This window comes from Micropterus salmoides, unplaced genomic scaffold (assembly GCF_014851395.1).
Source record: "Micropterus salmoides isolate LMB-PRFRI ecotype aquatic unplaced genomic scaffold, ASM1485139v1 Ms_hic_scaffold_2, whole genome shotgun sequence".
Classification (NCBI taxonomy): Eukaryota; Metazoa; Chordata; class Actinopteri; order Centrarchiformes; family Centrarchidae; genus Micropterus; species Micropterus salmoides.
Genome location: NW_024041150.1, coordinates 10,117,358 through 10,136,124, shown reverse-complemented (window position 1 = coordinate 10,136,124; position 18,767 = coordinate 10,117,358). Strand labels below are relative to the sequence as shown.

At 44.0% G+C, this 18,767-nt stretch overlaps 1 protein-coding gene across 1 annotated transcript in view; it reads left to right on the top strand.

The window, feature by feature from the left end:
* The first annotated feature begins 10,786 nt into the window (after positions 1 to 10,786).
* zanl (zonadhesin, like) overlaps positions 10,787 to 18,767 on the top strand; it is a 115,549-nt gene continuing 107,568 nt past the window's right edge. Inside the window, 1 exon segment of the mRNA XM_038730452.1 lies at positions 10,787 to 11,546. Coding sequence (XP_038586380.1) covers positions 10,787 to 11,546 — 760 coding nt within the window.

Genomic DNA, 18,767 nt, shown 5'->3' with positions numbered 1-18,767 from the left:
GTCTAACATTATGGTCTATGCAGAGATATAATGCTGTGAATATACAACCGCGTTCACATGCTCATGTCAAACCGACAGCTGTCTAGCCTATTCTAGCACATACATCTGAATCATTTTTGTTATTGAGACTTTAACACAAGAACAAAAAATAATCACTCACACATTCGAATCATTTTTGTTACCAAGAGTTTAACACGAATGAAAAATAATCGCGCAGACATTTGAAACATTTTGTTACTAAGAGTTTAAAACAAGAACGAAAAATAATCACGCAGACATTTGAGACATTTTGTTACTGAGAAAGTTTAAATGTTATTATTATTTGCTATAAGACAGTTTAACCACGATTGAAGAAAATAAAACCATCATTTAGCTCACCTCTACCTGATAACATTATTATACAGTAAAGACTATAGGAAGAGATAAAACAACATCGGATGTAGACACTCATGTGATCCAGCATAAAACCGGAATACAAGACTTTGACCCAGAGTTACGCACAGCTGTCGCAGACAGAGAATGCAAACTCGGTTCCCCTTTGAGGGAACTCGAACTGCATCGGTGACGACACAATGGAAACGCCTCTGGGCGTGGCAGGGCTGAATCATGAATGAAACTACTCCAATCCTATTGGTGCTGGTAGAACGGTAGCGTGTGACGGCGTAACTGGAGGCGTATATAAGCACGCCGGCACACAGGACACATCAGCTTTTTTTCTATTCAGCAGGCACTCTGAGTATGTTTGAAAGCTCCACTACGAAGGTAATTGTTGTCTTACCTGGAAGCCATCCTGCAGGCATACCAGGCCAATCTGCTGAAGGACTGTGACCAAGGGGGGGACCCCTCTGAGGAGGATATTGCCGAGCTTCGTAGAGCTACGGATTTAGTGCTTTGAGTCACTAAGGAGACGGCCCGTTCCATGGCAGCACTGGTGGCCATGGAGCGGCATTTGTGGCTCAACCTCTCGGGTATCCAGGAGAAGGAAAAGGCTTTCCTCCTTGATGCGCCCCTCACGACTACTGGCCTGTTTGGTGAGGCAGTGGACACTGTCGTCAGCAGGTTCCAGCATGTCAAAACGCAGGGAGAGGCGTTTGAGCAGTATCTCCCCCGCTGGTCTGGGTCCAGGATGGCGACGGCTGAAGAGAGACGAGCTCAGCCCTCGTCTAGCTCCTACCGCCAGAGCCAGGCCAAGGGTGTGTCCACTGTGGTTCTCCCTCTCGCCCCCAGCCCCGCTAGGGCTGGATGCCATGGTGCAGACGAGGCCAAGGCTGCGTCTGTATGCTATTCCCCCAGTTGCTTTGTTCCCGGGGGTTCTGGAGCGGGTCCGTCAGGATGGTGTCAATCTACTGCTCGTAGCACCGTTTTGGCAGACCCGAGTGTGGTTCTTGGACATAATATCGCTCCTGGAGGGCACCTTTGGATGGGGCCGGGTCTTTCACGCCCTGTGGCAGCTGTGGGTTCCTGGAGGCGGGCCTGGCGGCAGGAGCGGTCGAGACGCTACTCAGCTCCAGAGTCCCATTCACGAGAAGGATGTACGGCCTGAAGTGGAATGTGTTTGCCACCTGGTGTGGAGAACGGGCAGTGGACCCAGTTACCTGCCCAGTGATTATGGTACTGGAGTTCCTCCAGGACCGTTTCTCTGCTGGCGTTTCCCCGTCCACGCTCAAGGTGTATGTGGCTGCCATTGCAGCGTTCCACGCCCCTCTGCGGGATGGGCCTCTGGGAAGGCTTCCACTGGTTGTGCGCTTCCTCCGTGGAGCCCGGAGGATGAGAACCGTGACTCGTTCCAGGGTTCCCACTTGGGACCTGGCAGTGGTTCTCGAAGTGTTGGCTGGGGCCCCCTTCGAACCCCAGGAGTCGGCTGAGGCCAAGCACCTGACCCTTAAGATGGCCTTTCTCCTCGCTATCACCTCTCTGAGGAGGGTGTGGGATTTCCAGGCACTTTCGGTTTCTCCCCGATGCCTGGAGTTTGCCCCAGGGAGGGTCAGAGCCATCCTGCACCCCTGTCCAGGCTATGTCCCTAAGGTTCCGTCCAGTTTGGCAGGGTCCACGGTGCCACGGAGTATTTACACTCTGAGGTCTTCCCAGTGGAGGAAAGCAGACCAGTTGCTGGTGTGTTTCGGGTCCCCCAAGGCTGGGCTCCCCACTTCTAAACACACGATCAGCAACTGGATCGTTCAGACTATTTCCCTGGCCTATCAGGTGCGTGGTTTGCCTTCACCTATGGCCGTGAGGGCGCACTCTACTAGAGGCATGGCGGCCTCTAGGGCCCTCCTCTCAGGGGCTTCGCTCCAGGACTTGTGTGAGGCAGCTGGCTGGGCCACCCCTCACACTTTCATCCAGTTTTACAGTCTGGACCTTCCTTCTGCACCCGGCACCCGTGCGCTCTCCTCTTAGTCGTGCCTACGGGTTACTGCACACTGGGGGCAGGCGGGGGTTTCAGCGCAGCCTAGTGGGTATCTCGTTCCCATAGTGTTGTCACCGACACAGTTTGAGTTCCCTCGAAGGGGAACGTCGGTCCACCACGCCTCACCCCGCGTGGAGTGCCTTGCTTCATGTTGAGAATTTATTTGAGAGAACATATTATTTGGAAGGATTAATAAGTTAAGATATGAGTTAACATTTATATTCATAAAACTGTTAATCTGTTGAATATGTAGTTAAAGGTAGAACTGCATTTCATTTCATTTCATTTGGAGTTACATTAAAAAGGGGACTTCATTACCCAGGAAGCTCTAGGAAAAGGAGTAGGTGAGGTGATGACGTCTGGCCGGAAACAATGCTTTAACTCTTGTTTAGCACACGCTATATGTATGGGGTTTTTTGGCCTTTGTTTACTCACTAAAGAACGTCTTAATGGGATTAACAGTCTTGCTTCGTCATTTTTAGTCAAGAGCTGATTTCTGCCACATTTTGGTGCCAAAACCCGGGAAGCAGGAGATAATGGTGGATGAAGAAGGAGACAATGATGAAAGACTGGACGGTGGGGAACAAGTTACCGAAAGGTTAAAAAGAAAGTGTCGGACAATACGGAGTTCCACCACGAGGCTGCTGAATCAGATCGATGTCAAACTATTAAAGGAAGACCCGAATGTTTGCCGTGTGTGAGAGATGATGATGTCAGCAAAGGAGGGCAGCTTGAGTGGGCTTGTCCGCGTAATGGAGGAACACACTTCGCTGGAAGACGTTGAGGCGGAGATCAAACTCGCAGAGGATTACAGAGACCGCATCATCGGTATGAAGGCTTGAGCCCACCAAGTGATCGGAGCACATGAGACTGTGAGTAACAAATATTCCCGGCCTGCTCGGCTAAGTGTTGTTAGCTCAAGCTCCGCCGGCTCTCGGTACAATAACCCGACCGTGAGACTGCCAAAGCTGACGATAGATAAATTCAGTGGAGATGTAAGTTTATGGCAGGAATTTTGGAGCCAGTATGAGACTGCCATGTCAAAGAGCCACATGCTGTAAGATTTCTGTGGTTCACAGGTCCACCTACAGAGGAGAGGGACCCCCTTCAACATCAGGATAAAGTGCTTGTTCCAAGAGATGTGGGAGAGAGGGCTCAGGTGGGACGAGAAATTGCCTCCTGATTTGACAAGAAAATGGCAACAGTGATGTTCAGAGCTTCCTCAACTGCACCAGCTGTCAATCCCATGGTGGTACAAAACACACATGCAGCAGAATGACCTTGATTTAAAACTACTTGTGTTCTGTGACTCAAGTGAAAGGGCTTACAGTGCAGTTGCTTATCTGCAAGGAGAAACAAAGGATCAAGAAGCGACCATAAGCCTGGTTGCATCCAAGTCCAGAGTCGCCACACTCAAGAGGATGACACTGCCACAACTAGAGCTGATGGGAGCTGTAATAGCAGCCAGGCTGGGAAGCACTCTCACGAAGGCACTGCAACTAAACAAGACACAACTCAGATTATGGACAGACTCAATGATAGTGCTACACTGGATTCGCAGTTCTGCTAGCAAGTGGAAACAGTTTGTAGCCAATAGAGTGACAGAGATCCAGTCTCTAACCGACCCACAGTCATGGTCGCACTGTAAAGGGAAAATGAACCCAGCTGACCTTCCCACCAGAGGCCTAACGGTGCAGGACCTGAAGCAGAGCACTTTGTGGTGGAATGGGCCTTGTGGTCTGATGTCACCTGATCAGTCGGAAAGCACTCAGGATGATGTTCAGGAAGATGAGGTAAACTCTGAACTCAGATCCAAATACCAGATTGCTGTACAGTTTGTTCATCAAGACACAGAGCTCTTAAAACCTGTGTTATGTCTGGAGAAGTACAGTAAACTAAGGACAGTGCTCCGAGTGACATCCGTCATTCCGCCGCTGGTTGTCGAGGTGGTGTCCAGCAAACGATGTGGGCTTTGTAGATCATTGGCAGACTTTCTGGGGAAGACCTGGTCTGATCCGGAGAGACGGCATCCATCCCACTTGGGAAGGAGCAGCTCTCATTTCTAGAAATCTGGCCAAGTTTATTAGTGGACCAAATCCATGACAAACCAGAGTTGAGACCAGGAGGCAGAGTCGCAGTCTAACACACTTCTCTGCCCTTCTTTTTCAGCAGTTACCCACCCAAAACCCTACGCAGAGTCGCAGTCTAACACACTTCTCTGCTCCTCCATTTCAGGAGTTACTTAGTGAAAATCCTATAGTGACGGTGTCTGCCCCCCGACCATTGAAATTATTTAAAAAGGTAAACAGAAGAGGAGCTGTGCATAAAAACCTCAAAAAAATTAAAACCACAAGAGCAATAGTGCAAACAAATAGGAGAGTTAAATGTGGACTCTTAAACATCAGATCTCTCTCTTCTAAAGGTGTACTAGTAAATGAACTAATATCAGATTATGATATTGATTTATTTGGTCTTACTGAAACCTGGCTGGGTGATGGAGAATATGTTAGCCTAAATGAATCCACCCCTCCCAGTCATATTAATACTCACATTCCTCGAGGCACAGGCCGAGGAGGTGGAGTTGCAGCTATCTTCGACTCTAGCCTACTAATCAGCTCTAAACCTAAACTAAACTATAACTCATTTGAAAGCCTTGTTCTTAGTCTTTCGCACCCAAGTTGGAAATCACTGCAACCAATTCTTTTTGTTATAGTGTACCGAGCACCTGGCCCGTATTCTGAATTCTTATCTGAATTTGCAGAGTTTTTGTCAACTTTAGTCCTTAAAACGGACAAAGTTATTATTGTAGGGGATTTTAATATTCATGTGGATGTTGAGAATGACAGCTTCAGTACTGCGTTTATCTCTGTTAGATTCCATTGGCTTCTCTCAGAGTGTTCATGAACCGACTCACTGTTTTAACCACACCCTCGACCTTGTTTTGGTGTATGGCATTGAAATTGAACATTTAGTGGTGTTCCCACAGAATCCCTCTTTATCCGACCACTGTTTGATAACTTTTGAGTTTGTATTGCTGAACTACTCGCCATTGGGCAAAAATTTCTATACAAGATGTCTGTCTGATAGTGCCATAGCTAAATTTAAGGATGCGATTCCATCAGCTCTAAATACATTATCTAGTCACATAGTAACGGAGGACTCCTATGCTAATTTCAGTCCCTCCCAAATCGATCATCTTGTTGATAGTGCTGCAGGCTCGCTGCGAATGACACTCGACTCTGTAGCCCCTCTAAAAAAGAAAATATTAAAACAAAGACGGTTAGCTCCATGGTATAATACTGAAACTCGGCAAATTAAAGCAAATATCACGGAAATTTGAGAGGAATTGGCGTCCCACCAAAGTGGAAAATTCTCGTTTAATTTGGCAAGATAGTCTTTAAACTTATAGGAAGGCCCTCCGTAATGCCAGAGCAGCGTACTACTCGTCATTAATAGAGGAAAATAGGAACAACCCCAGGTTTCTTTTCAGCACTGTAGCCAGGCTGACAGAGTCACAGCTCTATTGAGCCAAGTATTCCCATAGCTCTCAGTAGTTACGATTTCATGAGCTTCTTTAATGATACAATTCTAGCTATTAGAGACAAAATTCACCAAGACCTGCCCTCAATTGGCACCGACTTATCTCTTAACTTAGGAACATTAGAAACAGCTGTAGAACCAGATACATGTTTAGACTGTTTTGCTTCCCTCAATCTTTACCAACTAACTTCAATAATTTCTTCATCTAAACCATCAACCTGCCTCTTAGACCCCATCCCGACTAGGCTGCTTAAAGATGTTTTACCCTTAGTCAGTACCTCTATACTAGATATGATCAATCTATCTTTATCAACAGGCTATGTACCACAGTACTTTAAAGTAGCTGTAATTAAACCTCTTCTGAAAAAGCCCAAACTTGATCCGGATGTTTTAGCCAACTATAGACCTATATCTAACCTTCCATTTCTCTCTAAGGTTCTGGAGAAAGCAGTTGCTAAACAGCTGTGTGACTTTCTACAGAGCAATAGTTTATTTGAGGATTTTCAGTCAGGATTTAGAGCTCATCATAGCACAGAGACAGCACTGGTGAAAATTACTAATGACCTCCTTATTGCATCAGACAAAGGACTTGTTTCTGTACTGGTTTTATTAGATCTTAGTGCTGCATTTGATACCATTGACCATCAGATCCTATTGCAGAGACTGGAATATTTCATTGGCATTAAAGGAACCGCTCTAAGCTGGTTTAAGTCCTATTTATCAGATCGATTTCAGTTTGTACATGTTAACGATGAGTCCTCCATGCACGCCAAAGTTACTCATGGAGTTCCTCAAGGATCTGTCCTCGGACGAATCCTCTTCACTTTATATATGCTTCCTTTAGGCAATATTATCAGGAAACATTCCATAAGCTTTCATTGTTATGCAGATGATACTCAGTTATATCTGTCGATCAAGCCAGATGAAACTCATCAGTTAGCTAAACTTCAAATGTGCCTTCAGGATGTTAAAACCTGGATGACCTGTAATTTTCTCATGTTAAACTCAGATAAAACTGAAGTTATTGCTCTGGGGCCTAAGCACCTCCGTGACGCATTATCTAAAGATATAGTTTCCCTGGATGGCATCGCCTTGGCCTCCAGCACCACTGTGAGGAATCTTGGAGTTATCTTTGATCAGGACATGTCGTTTAAGTCTCACATTAAGCAAATTTCAAGGACCGCCTTTTTTCACCTACGTAATATTGCGAAAATCAGGAACATCCTGTCTAAAAATGATGCAGAAAAACTAGTCCATGCATTTGTTACTTCTAGGCTGGATTACTGCAATTCCTTATTATCAGGCTGCTCGAAAAAGTCCATTAAGACTCTTCAGCTGATCCAGAATGCTGCAGCACGTGTTCTGACAGGAACCAGGAAAAGAGATCACATTTCTCCTGTTTAGCTTCTTTGCATTGGCTTCCAGTAAAATCCAGAATAGAATTTAAAATCATTCTTCTTACCTACAAAGCTCTTAATAGTCAGGCTCCATCTTATCTTAAAGAGCTCATAGTACCTTACTACCCCACCAGAGCACTGCGCTCCCAGAATGCAGGGTTACTTGTGGTTCCTAGAGTCTCCAAAAGTAGACTAGGAGCCAGAGCGTTCAGCTATCAAGCTCCTCTCCTGTGGAACCAGGTTCCAGTTTGGGTTCAGGAGGCAGACACCATCTCCACATTTAAGAGTAGGCTTAAGACTTTCCTCTTTGATAAAGCTTATAGTTAGGGCTGGCTCAGGTAGTCCTGAACCATCCCTTAGTTATGCTGCTATAGGCCTAGACTGCCGGGGGATTTCCCATGATGCACTGAGCTCCTCTCTCCTCTACTTTCTCTCCCTCTGTATGCAACCTTATCCCATTATTGCATGTTACTAACACAACTTCTCCCCTTTCTGGTAGTCTTGTGCTTTCTCGTCCCTCTCCTCTCTCCTCCTATCACTTCCTGCAGGTTTTCTGGCTCTGGAGCTGTGGAGTCTGGATCTGTGGCTGCGGGTCACCTGCTGCCCCCGTGTTCCTGCTCGACACCCTCTACTGCAACACTATTGTTGCTAGTCTTATTGTTATTATTGTTTTATAATCATTAACATTACGATGGTTACCATTAACACTATTATAAATATCTGTACCATTTTTCATTTAGTCTATAGCAACATTACCTTCACTGTCTGTACCTCTGTGTGTATATTGTGTAGGCTGCCCCCCTCCCCTCTCTCTCTCTCTCTCTCTCTCTGAGTGGATGCGTGAGTGTGGAGTGAGTGTGAGTTCGCGGAGCGAGTGAGTGTTTTTCTAAACTTTTTCTTGTTTCATGTCGGTTTAATGTGTTACTGTGTGTAGTTCTAAGGTTAGTTGTTGTTGTCAGGTGTGTGTGTTTGTTTGTTGTCGTGTTTTTTTGTGTCGGGCAGCGTTTCGCTGCTCGGCAGCATGGAGTTCTCCAGGCTGACGAGGAAACACGGACTTAAGATCTGTCCGGGTTTCCGCTGCTCCGTAGAGGAGTGTGCGTTAGCGGTGGCGGAGGTTGTCGGGGCCGGCAGCGTGAGATCTGCGGCCAGGATGAACGGGGCGGTGGTGATCTTTGTGGACGAAGTAAAAAAAGCTAACGCCGCCATCACAAGCGGTATTGTGGTGAATGAAACCTTCGTACCAGTGCTGCCTCTGGCCTCACCGGCCAGAAGGGTGATTTTGTCTAACGTCCCCCCGTTCATCAGAGATGAAGTGCTGGAGAGAGAACTCTCCAGGCATGGGAAAATAGTGTCCCCTATTAAAAAAGCCCTGTCTGGGTGTAAGTCTCCTTTGCTCCAGCATGTGGTGTCTCACAGGAGACAGTTATTCATGATCCTGAATAACAGCAAGGAAGAGTTGAACTTGTCTTTTCGGCTGAAAATTGATGGGTTTGATTATGTTCTGTTTGCCACGTCAGACGTTATGAAGTGTTTCGGCTGTGGAAAGGAGGGTCATGTGATCCGAGTGTGTCCAGAAAAACCTGCTGGTACTGAATCTGGTCAGACTGCTGGAGAGGGAACATCAGGGCAGAAGGAAGCTGGAAAAAAGGGAGGAATAAGTGACAAGGAGCAAAGAGGCAGAGCTGAAATGAAGAACAGGGAGGAGGAAACAGGTGGAGACAACAGTGGTGATGGTGAACAGATGGAGGGAGGAAATCAAACTGTTAGCTGCAGAGAAAAGGACACATCAAACTGTCAAAGCATCAGTGATGAGGGAAACAAGGCAGGTGAGTCTCAACAGAGCTGTGAGACTGTGGGTGCTGATATTGAAAATAATGAGGAGGAGGAAAATGGGGAGGATGAAGATGAGGAGGAGGAGGAGGAGGAGGAGGATGAGACGCAAAATAGTAAGACAGCTGGGCCAGAGGAGATTTTGGCAGGAAGTGCAGATATAGACATGGTTGGTGAGGAGAGCAGCCTGACAATCACTCGGCAGAAAAGAAAATCTGAAATCGACAGTAAAGGCTCAAAAGCAAAGAAGGTTACAGTCAGCAAAGACAAACAGAAGCAGAGTGTGAAGGAGTCGATGGCGGAGTATGACTCCAGTGTGGAAGGCCGTTTTGATGCAGACAGTGAGAGTGATGTCTCACTGAACAAAATAACACCAGGAGAGCTGAATGAACAGATTTATGGGGTTGAGAAAATCAAACTGTTTCTACAGAAAACAAAGAACGTAAAAGGGGTAAAAGTTGAAAGTTTCTTTCCAGACAAAGAGGCTTTTCTTAACTCAGTCAAGTCACAGCTGAGGGCCAAAGGAAGAGAGGGTTTAACTGAGCAGGAGGTTTACAGGTTGAGGAAAATAGTGGTGAAGATCAGACATGAACTTAATGAAGAAGATGGAGAGGAATCAAACTAAAGGTTTTCTTTTTCTCAGTCTGTGTGTGCTGTCTGGTTGTTTTTTTATTTTTTCAATGAGTGATTTTAAAGTTGCTTCATTGAATTTAAATGGCGCTGCGGACATCAGGAAAAGGATGCAGCTATATGAGCTGATGAAGCTGAAAAGTGTTGATGTGATGTTTGTCCAGGAAACACACAGCGACAGGTCCAGTGAAACTGACTGGAGATCAGAATGGGACGGCGAGGTCGTGTTAAGCTCCTTGACCTCAGTGAGCGGGGGGGTAGCCATCCTTTTCTCTAAAAAGTTTCTGCCGATTTCTTATGAACTTAAAGAAGTGATAGAAGGAAGGCTGATGATGGTCAGAGCCAAGTTTGAGTGTTTCACTCTCACATTCATTAATGTTTATGCTCCAAATGTCGGCTCAGACAGAGTCCGTTTTATTAATACTCTCAGTGACACTCTGACTAGTTTTGGTTCAGATGATTTTTTGTTTTTAGGGGGAGATTTTAATTGTACTCAGAATGATTCTTTGGACAGGAATCATGTTGAACCTCATGCTGCTTCGAAAAAGGCAATTAATGAAGTAATAATGATTTGGTGGACGTTTGGAGGAGGTTGCACACTGAAGACCGACAGTACACCTGGGTGCATACAAGAGAAAATTTTATTTCTTTGGCTCGACTGGACGGGTTTTATTGTTTTAAACATCATTTTAGTGTTTTTAAGGCATGTAGTATTTTACCTGTACATTTTAGTGATCATTTTTTAGTGGTCTGCAGTGCTTTTATTGCAAAAACTGAAAAACGGAGTGCATACTGGCATTTTAACACCAATTTACTCAGTGATGCTAATTTCAAAGATGTTGTGGTTTATTTCTGGAAGGTGCATAGGGCTGAAAGGAACAGTTTTGTTTCTTTAAGACAATGGTGGGACTGTGGGAAGGTTAAAATCAAACAGCTCTGTCTACAGTACACTCTGAATGTCATGAGGGACATTACTAGATCAATGACGACTCTAGAGACTGAGATAGTGGAACTTTTAGGCTTGATTGAGTCCACAGGAAATCGAGAGCATTTTGAAGCCCTCAAATCTAAAAAAGCTTTGTTAGCAGACCTGCTGGGCACCAAAGCCCAGGGAGCACTGGTTCGTTCACGTTTCCAGAGCATCAACCAGATGGACGCTCCGTCCAAGTTTTTCTTTGGCTTAGAAAAGACAAATGGGCAGAGCAGGTACATCCACACACTACAGTCAGCTGATGGGGAAGAACTCACGGAGCCTCATGAGATCCGGAGACGGGTGGTGCAGTTTTACTCTGAGCTGTATAAAGCGCAGCATGTGGAGCATGAACAACTGTTTGAGTGTTTCAGTGAAGGCCTGCCCAGAATCTCTGGAGATGACCATCCTGAGCTGGAGGAGCCTCTGGTTTTGGAAGAGCTGCATGCTGCCCTGCAGGGGATGGATGGAGGGAAGGCCCCAGGTATTGACGGTCTTCCTGTCGAGTTCTACAAGACCTTCTGGAAAGAGCTTGGTCAGGACTTGTTAGATGTGTTCAATGAAAGTTTTGAAAATCAGACCCTGCCTCTGAGCTGCAGGAGAGCTGTAATAACTCTGCTGCCGAAGAAAGGAGACCTCCAGGACGTCAGAAACTGGCGCCCAGTCTCCCTCCTCTGTTCGGACTACAAGATCTTGTCCAAGGCTCTAGCTAACCGGTTGAAGCAGGTGATGGAGGAAATCATTCACCTGGATCAGTCGTACTGTGTGCCTGGTAGGTCCATCACAGACAACGTGTCATTAATCAGGGATGTTTTGGATGTCTCTAGTTCTTTGGGCACTGACCTTGGTCTCATTTCGTTAGACCAAGAAAAAGCGTTTGACAGGGTTGAGCACCTTTATCTTTGGAAAGTTCTGGAGCGTTTTGGTCTCAGCCCACGTCTCATTGCTATGATAAAAGTTTTGTACAGAGACATTCAGAGTGTGCTGAAGGTTAACGGGGGTCTGAGTGCTCCCTTCACAGTAGGCAGGGGTGTCAGACAGGGCTGTCCTCTGTCTGGGATGCTGTATACATTGTCCATTGAGCCCTTGCTACACAGAATCCGGTCCTGTATTCATGGTTTGGTTTTACCAGGTTTTAACCACACACACGTTTTATCTGCTTATGCTGATGATGTCATGCTCCTGGTCAGAAATCAAGCTGAAATTAATATTGTTGGAAATATTGTGTCTGAGTTTGGTCTTATCTCTGCTGCAAAAGTGAATTGGACAAAAAGTGAAGCTCTAGCAGTTGGAAACTGGTTTGGTGGTCTTCCGGTCCTGCCGGGGGGGTTGGGATGGAGAAATGATGGTATAAAGTATCTAGGTGTTTATCTTGGCAAAGAAGAAATGGTGAAAAGAAACTGGGAGGGCATGATAGAGACGATGAAAGGAAGGTTGAAAAAGTGGAAATGGCTGCTTGCTCAGATGTCCTTTAGAGGAAGAACTCTAGTAATCAACAACCTTGTAGCTTCAGCACTGTGGCATCGTTTAGCTTGTATGGAGCCACCTGCTGGCTTACTCTCAAAACTACAAGCAGTTTTAGTGGACTTTTTTTGGGACAGGTTACACTGGGTACCTCAGAGTGTGCTTTTTTTACCAAAAGAAGAAGGGGGGCAAGGCCTGGTACACCTAGCAAGCAGAGTGGCAACTTTTCGATTTCAATTTGCACAGAGATATCTGACTGGTTTTAAATACCCAGTGTGGAAAGAGTTTGCAAGCAGCATTTTAAGGAGAGCAGACAGGTTAGGACTTGACACTGCTTTGTTTTTAATGGATGTTGGTTATTTAAATTTGAAAACTGATTTTTATAAGGGAGTTTTTAAGGCCTGGCACCTTTTTAAGAAGAGACGGTTGGAGCCGTCAGTCTCCCTGTACTGGTTACTGAACGAGCCTCTGATCGGTGGATCCACAATGGACATACAGGACAGTGGTACACCAGGCCTCCATCACACACTCCGTTCTGCTGGCGCTACAACTCTCAGACGGATAGTGGATGTAGCTGGACCTGGTTTTATGAACACTGAGGCTGTGGCTGCACTAATTGGACTAAAATCTGTGCGTCACGTGAGGAACATTCTGAATGGTTGGACTAACAAACTAACAGCAGCGGATAATGAGCTGTTGAGGATGTACTGGAAAGGTGAGGAAGCTCCGGACGAAGAGGACCCTTTTCCAGAGTTGGGACTGGTACCCAATCTTGACTGTTGTTCTAGTCTATTGTTGGATGTCAGGCATCAGAAGGTCCCAGATCTGCACACGGTGACGGGTAAAATGATTTACAGGTGTTGTGTGAAGGTGTTGTGTAAAAACAAGTTAAATGGTAGAAGTGACACGGTGTGGAGGGAGAAACTGGGGGTTAGTAACGCTGTGAAGCCCACCTGGAGAGTCTTTTACAAACTTCCTTTAAAGAAGCGTACAGGTGACTTACAGTGGAGAATATTACATGGGGCTGTTGCAGTGAATTCTTTTATCTCTGTGATTAATCCCTCTGTCTCTGACGGCTGTCCTTTCTGTGGGCTGCTGGAAACTGTTGTTCATTGTTTTTTAGAGTGCAGCAGACTGGGGGAACTGTTCAATGTGTTGGGGTGCTTGTTTTCTTCTTTTAATGAAGTGTGGTCTAACACTGCTTTTGTTTTTGGAGCAGGTTACAGGAAGACCAATGCAACAAAGTGGCAACTGTTAAATTTTATTTTAGGAGAAGCCAAACTGTCCATATACTTGAGTAGGAAGAAGCAGGTAGAAGGACGGCTGTGTGGAGATGTAGTCCCTGTGTTCACCTCTCTGGTCAAAGCCAGAGTGTTAGTGGATTTTAAGTTCCATCAGCTGATGAATAGCTTGGATGTGTTTGTACGTCAGTGGTGTTATGATGATGTCATCTGTTCTGTGGTGGATGAAGAAGTAAGTTTTAGTCATGTTTTCAGCTAATTTGATGTTTTTATTCGTGTGGAAGGTTTTTCTTTTTTCTAAATGTCAACCGGTTTTGATTCTCTGACTTATTGAGTGTTGCTATGTTTGTGAATCAGTGATGTTTTATTAAAGTGGTTTTAAAAAGTCAAAAAGTCTCCTTACATCCCTCTTTCTTTCTTTCTTTCTTTCTTTCTCTCTCTCTCTCTCTCTCTCTCTCTCTCTCTCTCTCTCTCTCTCTCTCTCTCTCTCTCTCTCTCTCTCTCTCTCTCACCCCAACCGGTCGAGGCAGATGGCCGCCCACCCTGAGCCATGGTTCTGCTCGAGGTTTCTGCCTCTTAAAAGGAAGTTTTTCCTTGCCTCTGTCGCCTAGTGCTTGCTCTTGGTGGGAACTGTTGGGCTTCTGTAAATATCATCACAGAGTATGGTCTAGACCTGCTCTTTTATGAAAAGCGCTGTGAGATAACTGTTGTTGTGATTTGGCGCTATATAAATAAAATTGAATTGAATTGAATTGAGTTGATAACCTGTTGGAGTACCTTGTGAACCTCAGCCTCACAAAACTGCTTTGTCAGCACAGAGACAGCTGAGATTGTTCAGCCACATTCTAGTTTGCATGACATGGAAATGCCTCCAAATATTCCCTGAAGAGAAATAAGACCTTGCCAGGCAACGCGGTGGCTCAGCACCTGGTCAACAATCAGCTGAAAGGTGAACTGAACGATAGTGGATACACACATGATGTAATTCACATGTATCATTAATTATATGTTACACTTAAGCAATATTACAGCAGAATCGTGTTGCCCTCACAGCATTTTAGCAACAAATTCAGACAGGCAGACTCCTTTAAATGGTCAAATTCTGAAGTGGGAAGGGTTGCCCTGGCCTTTCTGTGTGGAGTTTGCATGTTGTCTGCGTGGGTTCTCTCCGGGTGCTCTGGCTTCCTCCCACTGTCCAAAGACATGCGGTCTAGGTTGATTGGTGACTCTACATTGTCCTTAGGTGTGAGTGTGTCTATTGTGCAGTCTATTGTACAAACTTACTGTCACATTAAGCAACTCCATGAAGACAGCTCAAGTACAAGTAAAGTTACTGGTATAAAAATCTACTCAAGTAAAATTAAAAAGTAGCTCATTTAAAATTTACTCAGAGTAAAAGTTACTTAGCTACTTTTTTAACCTCCTAAAATAAAATACTGATTTAATATCTTATTTATACTTATTATAGCCTACTTGTTTAATTAATTAAATTCAATTAAATTCAATTTTATTTATATAGCGCCAAATCACAACAACAGTTATCTCACAGCGCTTTTCATAAAAGAGCAGGTCTAGACCGTACTCTATGATGTTATTTACAGAAGCCCAACAGTTCCCACCAAGAGCAGCACTAGGAGACAGAGGCAAGGAAAAACTTCCTTTTAAGAGGCAGAAACCTCGAGCAGAACCATGGCTCAGGGTGGGCGGCCATCTGCCTCGACCGGTTCGGGTGAAGGAGAGAGAGGGAGAGAGAGAGAGAGAGAGACGACGAGAGAGAGAGAGAGGGAGAGGGCAGGAGAGGAACAGAGAGAAAAAGAGAGGGATGGAAGGAGAGAGAGGGGAGGGAGGCAGCCTACACATTATACACACAGAGGTACAGACAATAAAGGTGATGTTGCTATAGACTAAATGAAAAATGGTACAGATACTTAAAGTAGTGTTAATGATAACAGTCGTAATGTTAATAAATATAATAACAATAATAATAATAGGACTAGTAACAATAGTTGTTGTAGCAGAGGGTGTCGAGCAGGAACACGGGGGCAGCAGGTGACCCGCAACCACAGATCCAGACTCCACAGCTCCAGAGCCAGAAAACCTGCAGGAAGAGATAGGAGGAGAGAGGAGAGGGACGAGAAAGCACAAGACTACCAGAAAGGGGAGAAGTTGTGTTAGTAACATGCAATAATGGGATGAGGTTGCATACAGAGGGAGAGAAAGTAGAGGAGAGAGGAGCTCAGTGCATCATGGGAAATCCCCCGGCAGTCTAGGCCTATAACAGCATAACTAAGGGATGGTTCAGGACTCACCTGAGCCAGCCCTAACTATAAGCTTTATCAAAGAGGAAAGTCTTAAGCCTACTCTTAAATGTGGAGATGGTGTCTGCCTCCTGAACCCAAACTGGAACCTGGTTCCACAGGAGAGGAGCTTGATAGCTGAATGCTCTGGCTCCTAGTCTACTTTTGGAGACTCTAGGAACCACAAGTAATCCTGCATTCTGGGAGCGCAGTGCTCTGGTGGGGTAGTAAGGTACTATGAGCTCTTTAAGATAAGATGGTGCCTGACCATTAAGAGCTTTGTAGGTAAGAAGAATGATTTTAAATTCTATTCTGGATTTTACTGGAAGCCAATGCAAAGAAGCTAAGACAGGAGAAATGTGATCTCTTTTCCTGGTTCCTGTCAGAACACGTGCTGCAGCATTCTGGATTAGCTGAAGAGTCTTAATGGACTTTTTCGAGCAGCCTGATAATAAGGAATTGCAGTAATCCAGCCTAGAAGTAACAAATGCATGGACTAGTTTTTCTGCATCATTTTTAGACAGGATGTTCCTGATTTTCGCAATATTACGTAGGTGAAAAAAGGCGGTCCTTGAAATTTGCTTAATGTGAGACTTAAACGACATGTCCTGATCAAAGATAACTCCAAGATTCCTCACAGTGGTGCTGGAGGCCAGGGTGATTCCATCAAGGGAAACTATATCTTAAAGATAATGCATCACGGAGTTGCTTGGGCCCCAGAACAATAACTTCAGTTTTATCTGAGTTTAACATTAGAAAATTACAGGTCATCCAGGTTTTAACATCCTGAAGGCACATTTGAAGTTTAGCTAGCTGATGAGTTTCATCTGGCTTGATCGACAGATATAACTGAGTATCATCTGCATAACAATGAAAGCTTATGGAATATTTCCTGATAATATTGCCTAAAGGAAGCATATATAAAGTGAAGAGGATTGGTCCGAGGACAGATCCTTGTGGAACTCCATGACTAACTTTGGAATGCATGGAGGACTCATCGTTAACATGTACAAACTGAAATCGATCTGATAAATAGGACTTAAACCAGCTTAGAGCGGTTCCTTTAATGCCAATGAAATGTTCCAGTCTCTGCAATAGGATCTGATGGTCAATGGTCAAATCAATCAAATGCAGCACTAAGATCTAATAAAACCAGTACAGAGACAAGTCCTTTGTCTGATGCAATAAGGAGGTCATTAGTAATTTTCACCAGTGCTGTCTCTGTGCTATGATGAGTTCTAAATCCTGACTGAAAATCCTCAAATAAACTATTGCTCTGTAGAAAGTCACACAGCTGTTTAGCAACTGCTTTCTCCAGGACCTTAGAGAGAAATGGAAGGTTAGATATAGGTCTATAGTTGGCTAAAACATCCGGATCAAGTTTGGGCTTTTTCAGAAGAAGTTTAATTACAGCTACTTACTGTGGTACATAGCCTGTTGATATAGATAGATTGATCATATCTAGTATAGAAGTGCTGACTAAGGGTAAAACATCTTTAAGCAACCTAGTCGGGATGGGGTCTAAGAGGCAGGTTGATGGTTTAGATGAAGAAATTATTGAAGTTAGTTGGTAAAGATTGAGGGAAGCAAAACAGTCTAAACATATATCTGGTTCTACAGCTGTTTCTAAGGTTCCTGAGTTAAGAGATAAGTCGGTGCCAGTTAAGGGCAGGTCTTGGTGAATTTTGTTTCTAATAGTTAGAATTGTATCATTGAAGAAGCTCATGAAGTTGTAACTACTGAGAGCTATGGGAACACTTGGCTCAGTAGAGCTGTGACTCTCTGTCAGCCTGGCTACAGTGCTGAAAACCTTTTATCATATTATTTAGGACTGTGACTAATAATGTATCAGTGATGAGTAATGATAGGTGTGTGTGTGTAGGGTGTGGGGCTGTGGAGTTTTATTTATTTATAAAATTTATTTTGGAGCCAACTTCTACTTAATACCCAATACTCAAAATACCTATGTTTAAAATTAATCTCACCATGTAAAATAAATACTAGATTGCAGCCATGACCCTGAACCACACACCCATTAGAAATGACACAGCATTCACAGGTTCATACTGAGAACCAATACAAATGCCTTCACCTTGGAGGAGTTTCCTGATATCACAGTATCTTTATGAGACAGTGAATTTCACACACACACGAACATAAGTGATGATTCACATAACTCATGTTGATGAGGATTTTTTTTTTATGATTTAAGTCCAGCCACCACCTACAGAAAGGCTGAGTTTAAAGGTTAATTTTGTTTTATTTTAAGACACTGCTTTCACAAGTAAAACCAGAAGTATTGATAATTTAAGTGATTTTACTCATTTTAAAATGATGCACAGGATTATTTCATTATCATTTTTTGTTGGAGTAATCAAAACAGCTTCACTGCAAGATTCACTGCAAGTTAGATAAATTATAGCATTGATCAAGAGCCCTTTGCATGCATACAACAAACGTAAGACAGGACACAGTGTGACTACTTGCCATTCATTACACCCATGTGACTCAAAGAATGTCAAACCTTCAGAGAAGCTGTAAAGGTCAGTACAAAAAAAAAAGAATATTCTTGCATTGGAGCAGTCAGAGAAAGCTCTGAGAAAAGAGAAAACTAATATTCTATATTTAAATACTGGCTGAGTAGGTACATTTTTTAAAATCCTTTATTTCTTAATAAACGCATATTACATTTAATATAAAATATATATAGAAGAAGAAAAAAGACAAATACGCTATAGTTAAATGCTAGGGGGGATAAAGATCTATATAAAGTTTTTTTAACACAGTGCAAGCTTGATTTTTGTTTTAGAGTGTTGAATTTAATAAATGTATTGTTTCTCTTTAAAAACTTTTAACATTGTTTTCACCTGGACATAATATATGAATGAGTTGAATGAATGATATATGTCCATTACTTTGTTGGTGATTAAGTATCAATTCCAAAGAATCCATATCCACAAAGTGATTACATATGAAATCACATATAGTAAT